Raw genomic sequence first — 10,707 nt, forward strand, 5'->3', positions numbered from 1 at the left:
TTTTTTTTTTTTTTTTTTTTTTTTTTTTTTTTGACACTCAGCCAAGTTACCTATTCTTTGTAAGGGCAAGAGAGACATATTCCCACATTCAACACATAATTATGCTCAAGCTCAACACATAATTTCACTCAAGACAACTTTGTTTTGAAAATGAAGTAAAAGACAGTGGACCCACCTATGGAGCCCTACACACTAGTTACTGTTCACTTGGCAACTTGGATATCTTTAAAAGACACGGCTGAGTGGGAAAATGGGGATGAGCTCTGTAACATAATGCCACTTATATAAATTAAAGATACACAGCCAGGCACAATGGCTTCCACCTGTAATCCCAGCACTTTGGGAGGCCAAGGCGGGTGGATCACCTGAGGTCAGGAGTTCAAGATCAGCCTGGCCAACATGATGAAGCCCCGCCTCCACCAAAAATATAAAAATTAGCCAGACATGGTGGCGTGCACCAGTAATCCCAGCTACTCGAGAGGCTGAGGCTGGAGAATCTCTTGAACCCAGGAGGTGGGGGTTGCAGCGAGCAGAGATCACACCATCACACTCCAGCCTGGGCAACAGAGTGAAACTCTGTCTCAAACAAAAGGGGATCAGGCGCAGTGGCTCATGCCTGTAATTCCAGCCCTTTGGGAGGCCGAGGCAGGCAGATCACTTGAAGTCAGAAGTTTGAGACCAGCCTGGCCAATATGGTGAACCCCCCCCCCATCTCTACTAAAAATACAAAAATTAGCCAGGCATGGTGGTGCACAGCTACATGGGAGGCTGAGGCAGGAGAATCACTTGAACCCAGGGGGCAGAGGTTGCAGTGAGCCGAGATCGTGCCACTGCCCTCCAGCCTGGGTGACAGAGACTCTGTCTCAAAAAAAAAAAAAAAAGAATGATGATTAAAGGGAACAAATAAATAAACAAACACACAAGAGAGGGAGGTCTTGTAGGGACCAGCAAGGACAGGGTGCTATGAACTGAGGATATGAATAATTCACCTCTATGGCTAAGATCCGCCTAGAAAAGCAAGTACTTATCATTATACACATCACCCATCTCAGCTGAATCAAAACTAAGAATCCAAAAACTCATGTTCTAAATTTAGAAGTATGAAAACTGCAGTTCATGGGCCAAATTTGGACCTCTGCCTGTTTTCATATGGCCCGCCTACAAGCTAAGAATGGTTTGTACATTTTTTTTTTTAATGTTTGGGGGAAAATTCAAAGGAGGAATAGTATTTAGTGACAGATGAAAATTATACAAAGATCTAAAATGTTTACTATCATGGCCAGGCGCAGTGGCTCATGCCTGTAATCCCAGCACTTTGGGAGGCCAAGGCAGGCAGATCACTTGAGGTCAGGAGTTTAAGATCAGCCTGGCCAAGTTGGTGAAACCCTATTAAAAATATAAAAATTAGCCACAAGTGGTGGTGGGTACCTGTAGTCCCAGCTACTCAGGAGGCTGAGGCAGGGAGAATCACTTGAACCCGGAGGCAGAAGGTTGCAGTGAGCTGAGATCGCGCCATTGCACTCCAGCCTGGGCAACAGAGCAAGACTCTATCTCAAAAAATAAATAAAATAAAATAATACAATGTTTACTATCTGCCCCTTTACAGGAAAAGTTTGCCAGCCCCTATTGTAAAAACCTACAGTGATTCCAGGAATGCCACTGCACTGCGTCGTCAGGTAGTTCTCTGCTCCAGCATCAAGCTCAGGGCCAGCAGAGTGCCTGGGAAGAGAACTGCCTCCTCCATGGCAAAGTTCAGGGGAACCCCAGCCCACACAGTGACCAAGGCTCTCCCATACAGCTCACGAAGCGACTGGCAGAGCTGAGACTCTGCACCCACGGGATTTCAGAACAAAAAGCCTTTATCTCTGCACAAAAGCAGTGTCACCAAGAGCTGCATAGCAACCATTTTCCTTAGCAAGCAAACTGAGGAGCAATTTCTGGTCTCCGAAATTCATATTGAAAAAAACAACCTGAATGCCGGGCTTAATACCCAAGTAATGGGGTTGATCTGTGCAGCAAACCACCACGGCACAGTTTTACCTTTGTAACAAACCTGTACATCCTGCACATGTATGCTGGAACTTAAAATAAAAGTTGAAGGAAAAAAAAGAAAAGAAAAAAACAACCCTAACAACCATCAATAAGGACTAGTTAAGTAAATTATCCTACATCCACACACACAGACATTAGAGAGAGCTCGGTGAATTTACATGAGCAGGCATGGAAATATTAATTGAGAAAAGCAAGTTGAAAGACATTATTATTCCACTGTTGCTTAAAATATATTTTTAGGCCAGGCGCAGTGGTTCACGCCTGTAATCCCAGCACTTTGGGGGGCTGAGGTGGGTGGATCACTTGGGGTTAGGAGTTTGAGACCAGCCTGGCCAACATGGCAAAACCCTGTCTCTACTGAAAATACAAAAATTAGCCGGGCATAGTGGCACATGCCCGTAGTCCCAGCTACTTGAGAAGCTGAGGCAAGAGAATTACTTGATCCTGGGAAGTGAAGATTGCAGTGAGTTGAGAACATGCCACTGCACTTAGACTGCCTCAATAAAATATATATATATACTTTTTTATACATGTATGTATAAAACGTATTATACACTACATATGAGCTAAGGAAAATAACCAAGCTGTTGTATATTACATACACAACAGTGGGGGGTTGGGATTCAGGAACTTTTATATTTCATGTTATTTTATTGTTTGAATTTTCATTAATATGAATTACTTTGACAATAAAAATGTTAAAAAGTATTTAAAGGGGAAAAAATACTCATTGTTGATGGACTTGCAGTTTTTAAGTTGGGAAATGTGGATATTGTCTGTTCCCAAAACTCATGAAACTTCCCTCTCAATTGAAGGTATTAATTTTCTTTTTAATTATTTTCTAGGCCGGGCGTGGTGGCTCACACCTGTAATCCCAGCACTTTGGGAGGCCAAGGAAGGTGGATCACTTGAAGTCAGGAGTTTGAGACCAGCCTGGCCAACATGGTGAAACCCTATCTCTACAAAAAATACAAAAATTAGCCAGGCGGGGTGGTACATGCCTGTGGTCCCAGCTACTTAGGAGGCTGAGGCTGGAGAATGGCTTGAACCTAAGAGGTGGAGCTTGCAGTGAGCCCAGATGGTGCCATTGCACTCCTATCTGGGAGACAGAGTGAGACTGTCTCAAAAAAAAAAAAAGTATTTTCTAGCTTTCCAAAATGTTTAAATAAGCATGTGTTCATTTTTGAATCAGAAATTAAGACTTGACAAAATCAGTGGTAATCCATACAATCACTATCATGTAGAAATAGCAAAAGCGACACAAGCAAAAAGACTAGAAATGTCTATAGCAATATCCTAATGGACATTCCTTCTGGGTGCTGGGCACTGGGGCTAAGCGTGGTTTTGTGATAATTTTGCTTCCTTCTATTTTTCTATATATTGCAGGTCTTCTGCAATGAGCATCTTTAAGTTTACAGCATGTCTCTCAACATTTTATCGTGAAAAATTTTCAAACGTTCAAAATTGAGGCCAGGCATGGTGGCTCACGCCTTGTAATCCTAGCACTTTGGGAAGCCAAGGCGGGTGGATCACCCAAGGTCAGGAGTGCGAGACCAGTCTGGCCAACATGGTGAAATCCCATCTCTATTAAAAATACAAAAAAAATTAGCTTGGCATGGTGGCGGGCGCCTGTAATCCCAGCTACTTGGGAGGCTGAGGCAGGAGAATCACTTAAACCCGGGAGGCAGAGGTTGCGGTAAGCCAAGATCGCGCCATTGCACTCCAGCCTGGGTGACAAGAGCGAGACTCAAAAAACAAAACAAAACAAAGTTAAAGGAAGCTTTTTAATGAACCTCTGTATACCTGCCACACAGATTGTGAGATTATATGACTGTATTTGCTTCATCACAAATATGTTTATCTATTTATTCCCTCTATCCAGTGTCTCTTCTTTTTTTTTTTTTTTTTTTTGAGACAGAGTGTTGCTCTGTCGCCCAGGTTGGAGTGCAGTGGGGCAATCTCGGCTCACTGCAAGCTCCACCTCCCAGGTTCACACCATTCTCCTGCCTCAGCCTCCCGAGTAGCTGGGACTAGAGGCGCCCATACCAGGCCCGGCTAATTTTTGTATTTTTAGTAGAGACGAGGTTTCACCGTGTTAGCCAGGATGGTCTCCATCTCCTGACCTTGTGAGCTACCTGCCTCGGTCTCCCAAAGTGCTGGGATTACAGGCATGAGCCACCGCACCTGGCCCCCTCCCCTTTTTTTTTTTTTTTTAATTTAAGAACCAAGGCACTGAGGGAGTCCAAGGCGATGTCAGGGCAATGACAACACAGCCGACCCGCACTCTGTGCTCTAGTTCACGGGGTTCCTGACTCCAAGCCTGCGGCCTTGATCCGCAGCTGTGGTTCTCAGACCTGAGCCTGCACGAATTACAGAAGAGGGGGTTGCTGACACAGAGGGTCACCATAGCTTTTTGGCAGTTCCCCTCCTCCCCCGTCAAGGGCATGGTGTAAGCAGTCAACGACACCCTGGAGAATCCCTTCACCTTGGGAGGATGCCCACCTCTGCTTTGGAGGGCCAAGAAACCCATATACTGGGTGAGCTGTGCGCCCAGCACCAATCTAGGCACCTGGGCTCTGTCTGTGACCAGAGTGTGGAGCTTTTGCTCAGTAGCAGGAGACAAAAAGTTTTTTAAAATACCTTAGGCTGGCACGGTGGGTCACACCTGTAATCCCAGCACTTTGGGAGGCTGAGGTGGGTGGATCACCTGAGGTCAGGAGTTCAAGACTAGCCTGGCCAACATGGCAAAACCCCGTCTCTAAGAAAAAAAATTTTTTTAAATAAATAATTTAGTAAATAAATAAATAATCTAGAATAGGAGAAGAGATTCCAAACCAACAGAAAGGCCGGGGATGAGCCTTGCAGGTGGCTAACACTTCCGGCAAGAGGAGAAGCCCGAGCAAAGGCCCCAGTGGGCGCATGTCTGAGCAACAACAAGGAGGCCAGCGAGGCTGGAGTAGGGGTGCCAGGAGGGCAGAGGGTGGGAAGCGGGAATGGAACGGAGGGTCGAAGAAGAGCAGCCGGGCCGGCAGGCAACGCAGCGCCTGACAGCGCTACACCCTTGCCTCTGACTGTCACTGGCAGGAGCCACTGCCAAGTTTAGAACCCAGGAGACTCAGGATCCAACTTGGGTTTTAAAAGGGTCCCTCTGGCTGCTGTGTTGAGAAGAGATGAGATGTAGGGTGCAAGGAGGAAGCGGGAACCTATTGGGAGGCAAACTGCGGAGAGCGGGGATCCGGGCATGAATAGTAATGGATGCTGGATCTCCCTTGAAGCTGCAGCCCACCGACTGTGCTGACAGAATGAGGTAGGATGTGAAGGAAAGAGGAGTCAGATGACCCCAAGGTGTCTGGACAGAGCAACTGGGAGGCTGGGATGGGGCTGTTTAGAGACAGAGTAGGCTGGGGAAGAACCGGGCCCTCACACTGGGCAGCAGGTATCCCAACCAGAGGCAGGGACACAGCGCACACATCAGATGGATCATGGTTTAGAATGAGGATCATCTGTGATCCTTATGAGAGCAGCTCCTACTGAGAGTTGGAGGCAAACGCCTGGCTGAAATGTGTTTGAGAGAATGGGGACACAGTGGCATGTGCCTGTAGTCCCAGCTACTCAGGAGGCTGAGGCTGAAGGATCACTTGAGCCAGGAGTTCAAGGCCAGCATGGGAAACATATGAGACCCCCATCTCTAAAATGTAATAATAATAATAAAGAAAATAAAGGGAGAGAATGGGAGAAGATGAACTGGAGGTGATGTCAAAGAGAACACCTGAGCACCTGAAATTTTTGTTTTGGTCTTGAAAGATGAAGGAAACTTGTATGTGGTAGAGACATAATTTTAACCCAGATCTAAGGACATCCAAATCCTACACACCATACTGCAATCATAGAAGCTGGTGGGGAGGAAATGGCCTTTAAGGAGATGTATGGAGACAGGCAAGCAGGAGATAAGGAGACGGGAGGAGAGGCAGGCAGGGCAGGGGCTTCCACTGTGGTGAGTGGGAATCTCAAGGTGCTCTTGGGGTTTGGTCAGAAGCAGGGTCCCCGGGGTGGAGCCCAAGCCTGGTATTTTTTTCAAGTTCCCAGGTGGGCTGGGCACAGTGGCTCATGCCTATAATCTCAGCACTTTGGGAGGCCGAGGCGGGAGTATCAAGAGGTCAGGAGATCAAGACCATCCTGGCTAACACGGTGAAATCCCGTCTCTACTAAAAATACAAAAAATTAGTCAGGTGTAGTGGCATGTGCCTGTAGTCCCAGCTATTCAGGAGGCTGAGGCAAGAGAATCGCTTGAACCCAGGAGGCAGAGGTCGCAGTGAGCCGAGATCGTGCCACTGCACTCCAGCCTGGGCAACAGAGCAAGGCTCCGTCTCAAATAAATAAATAAATAAAATAAAGTTCCCAGGTGATTCTACTGTGTAGCCTGGAGCGAGACCACAGGAGATGCATTGTCTAAAGGGGAAAGTGGGGGAAGACTGAAGAGCTGGGTTGAGATAGGCAGTCATGCCTCATTTCACAGATGGGGAAACTGTAGCTAAGGGAGGTGATGTCACCTGCCCACGGCAACCTGAAAGTGGCAACCAGCCTCTTCCTTGCCCCTGCAAAGAGAAAGAAGACAGCCCTGCCCTACAGCGGACTTTACCTCTCTCCAATCAAGGTCCCTCCAGATGCATCCATGCAACTCTGACTCAGTCCCAGACCCCCGGCTCTGCCACTGTGCAGGACCAGGGAGGACAGTGAGGATGCTTTCAGAATACTTTTTAACCCAAGGGTTGAAACAAAACAAAAGAATGTTTTCTTTCACTCAAGGCTATGCAGGAAGCATTCCACTCCACCTACGTGTCATTTGTCTCATCAGAGTTTGAAGGTTTGGGGTTGTTTATGACATATTTCCGGACTAAAAAAAAATACAGAAAGTGGGACAAAGAGCATGAGTGCTCTACTTTTAAATCAAGATGGATTTAATTTTCAGAAACAGCATTACACACTTGGGGCTCTGAGTTCAAATCTGAGCTCTACTACTTACTAACTATATAGTCTTGGCCAAGTTACCTAATTACTCCTAGCCTCAGTTTCCTCAGCTGTAAAATGGGGATAGGTATAGCACCTGATTTGTGGGATTATCCTGAGGATCAATGGAGTTAATACCTAAAAGACACTCAGTAAATAGGGCTTGATAACATAGGAGTCATTCACTAACTGGCAGCTTTTACTGCCACCGTTCCCCAGGATGTTGTCATTATTTTTGATTTGGAAAGGTCACAGATAGCTCTGGGACCAGCTGGAGACACGGTGGAGGCTGTGAAACCCAGAATGAAACCAATTCTCCATGTTCGCAAAATCACATTCTGTGGTGAGTGTGGAAACCCCTAAACTCACCCCCTTCACTTCTGACGCCCTGGGAGAAAAGCTTGTGATACAAGGAAAGGCTAAAGTCCAAGGTGGGTACTGAGAAATGGTTTCCCAGTTGGGAGTTTTGGTGGCAAGGTTTTAGGAAAAGAAAAAACTCATGAGGAGCAAGGTGTCTATTTTCTGAGGCTGCATTCCCAGAAACAGGGCCCAGCTCACCCCCGGGGGCCTCAACTGAGCCCCTCTGTACTCTATTGCTGTGTGATCTCCAGGGATCACTTCACCTCTCTGAGTTTCTCTGGTAAACAGGGCTAAGACCCATCTGTCAGGGTTTGTGTAAGGAATCATTGAAATAATGGAAGTGAAAGTTGTAAAAGCACTTATGCCTATGAGAGGGTTGAGAACCCATGCCACAGGCTGGGTTGAGGACAGGTAGGAGAAGGAGGAGGCCTGGCTCCCCAGATTCCCAGCCTCGGGCACACAGAGAAGGAGGAGGAGGGATGAACAGCAGCTGGCCTGACACATTACACTTTCCCTTATTGCCACCCTGTGCCCAGGCCTCTTAGCAAATGGGGGAAAGATAGTGGCAGCTCTGGCAGGCATCAGGCCCAGCCTCAGCTGCCCAAAGGTCATAAACATCCTGCAAAAGGAAGCAAAGCTCATCCACCCTCCCAGGCTTTGACCACCAGGCCCGGGCCTATTCTCCTACAGGGCAAACCTCACCTTCTGCTGAGTCAGAACTGCCCCTCTACTCACCCCCACTACTACCAGCAAGCACTGCTGGGGGTTTTCACCTGTTACCTGGAATCCTTATAAGAGCCCCATGTTACCAGTCGGGAAACGGAGCTCAGAGATGGGAATTAACTTCCCTAAGGTCTCGGAGCTCCCCATAAAGCAGCACCAGGATTCCGCAGCAGACCTGCCTGAGCTTCAAGGTGAGGTTCTTCCCACCACACCAAGTAATTCACACCAAGGTACTGACATTCAACAACTGTGCTCCCATGGCAAAACTGGCCTCTGCCTCACCGCACTCTCGGCCTGAAATGCCCTTTTGCCGTTCACCTGGAAGAGTCCTACTCATCCCTCCAGACGGGCTCAACATGTCCACTCCTCAATGCATCCCCTGATGCCTCAGCAAAGCGAGTTGCTGCTGCCACCAGAGCCAAGCCATAGCCCTATTATTGGATGACTCATTGTTAAGCCTAGCCTGTGGGAAGAAGTGATCAATTTCCTTGCCCAGCCTGCCAGCATTCCAAGGGCCAGGATTCCATCTCATTCACCATTATCCAGCCTGGCACTGACAATGTTCTCAGCAGAGGTATATGGCAGAGGGATGCACGGCTTCCTCCTCAAGCCCCTCTCAGCCTGTGGCTGAATAAGGATGAAACCCTGCAAGGCCTGAAGCCCCAACTGCTATTTAAGAAGGGTCCTCTTTTCTTCTTCTCTCCCCTCCCTTTTGCACCTTAACTAATTCCACAGAGATCCATCAGAACATCAAGCAAACTTAGGTTACAGAGCAGTCAGTGACGGAGTCTAGACTCAGAGAACAGGGAAGGCCTATCAATTTCCTCATATTATGGAGCCTCACTTTCACTTTGGGGTTTCATTTCCTTGGCAGCAGCTGCTCAACAAGCCACAGATTCAGGGATGGGGCAGGTGGAGGAGGGAAGGGAAAGGCTCCCCGCCCACTCATTCTAGCAAATTTGGAACACAGAGAGGAAAGAAATAATCACAGCAGGAGGCATCACAGGCTGAACTAAAAGGCTCAGGAAACTGTGGACACAGCCTCTTCCATCCCCCAGGAGGCTCCTGGGAGCTGCTTCAACAACAACTAACATAAAAGCCATAAAGGCCCACAGTGGGGAGGCAGGAGCTGTCCTTCCCCACTGTAGACAAATAGGAGCAAGATTTCTGTAGAGGATAGTTTTGTTTGGAGTTTTTTGTTTTGTTTTTTTTGTTTTGTTTTGTTTTGTTTCTGCAGGGTCTCGCTCTGTCACCCAGGCTGGAGTGCAGTGCTGCAATCACGGCTTACTGCAGCCTCGACCTCCCTGGCTCAAGTGATCTACCCACCTTGGCCTCTCAAAGTGCTGCAATTACAAGCACGAACCATCCCATCTGGCCCAAAGGGAATTTTAAAACAAAAATAAAACCTATCAAAAGTCGGTCTGCCGGCCGGGCACGGTGGCTCACACCTGTAATCCCAGCACTTTGGGAGGCCGAGGAGGGCAGATCACGAGGTCAGGAGATCGAGACCATCCTGGCTAACATAGTGAAACCCCATCTCTACTAAAAATACAAAAAATTAGCCGGGCGTGGTGGTGGGCGCCTGTGGTCCCAGCTACTCGGGAGGCTGAGGCAGGAGAATAGCGTGAACCCGGGAGGCGGAGCTTGCAGTGAGCGGAGATCCGCCACTGCACTCCAGTCTGAAAAAAAAAAAAAAAAAAAAGTCGGTCTGCCTTTTATTACTACCGTGTGCTGGCCACTTTAAACAATGTCAGTGATAAAATACCACTGCCCCAAAAAATGTCTTATTTGCCTAAATTCTAATTGCTGCAGTTACCATTGAGATTTAATCATATACATGTGAGCCTCCAGTTAGCACATTTTTATTTCTTATCCTTCTAAAACTTTTGTCTTCTACAAGTTAAATCGGAGAACACAAAGTTACAGTCAGTTCCTGAAACACAGACTCAGCAACAATTTCTGTTTCAGTGATCAGTTCCTAAAGGCTCAGAATAATTTGAACTCCATTTATACAGTTTATGTAGCCAGTCTCTGTGGTCCTGCATTTTCCTGTGTTTAAACATAAAACAGCCTGTCTCCCAGTGCCAAAAGAAACAAAAAGAATGATGTTTGAAAGCCTAGGTGATTTTCATCATTTCTAAAGCAATGGATTAAATAAATGTCAAGGTTCACTATCACTCAGTCATTTTCTCTGATTTTACAGAAGAAAACTTGGGGATTTTGCCAAATATAATTAAAATGTATGATGCGCCGGACGCGGTGGCTCACGCCTGTAATCCCAGCACTTTGGGATGCCGAAGCGGGCAGATCACCTGAGGTGGGGAGTTCGAGACCAGCCTAACCAACATGGAGAAACTCCGTCTCTACTAAAAATACAAAATTAGCCAGGCACGGTGGCGCATGCCTGTAATCCCAGCTACTTGGGAGGCTGAGGCAGGAGAATTGCTTGGACCCAGGAGATGAAGGTTGCAGTGAGCCGAGATCTTACCATTGCACTCCAGCCTGGACAACAAGAGTGAAACTCCATCTCAAAAAAAAAAAAAAAATGTATGCCATCCTGGCTAA

The 10,707-nt window shown here is 47.2% G+C and overlaps 1 protein-coding gene across 1 annotated transcript in view; it reads right to left on the bottom strand.

Moving 5' to 3' along the window:
* Nucleotides 1-10,707, bottom strand: part of LOC108536125 (HRAS-like suppressor 3) — a 38,651-nt gene that overhangs the window by 20,104 nt on the left and 7,840 nt on the right. The window contains exon 3 of the mRNA XM_017882630.1: nt 6,692-6,852. Within this exon, the coding sequence (XP_017738119.1) occupies nt 6,692-6,852 (161 nt within the window). The remainder of the gene's footprint in view (nt 1-6,691; nt 6,853-10,707) is intronic.

Source organism: Rhinopithecus bieti, unplaced genomic scaffold (assembly GCF_001698545.2).
Source record: "Rhinopithecus bieti isolate Rb0 unplaced genomic scaffold, ASM169854v2 scaffold_13271, whole genome shotgun sequence".
Taxonomy (NCBI): Eukaryota; Metazoa; Chordata; class Mammalia; order Primates; family Cercopithecidae; genus Rhinopithecus; species Rhinopithecus bieti.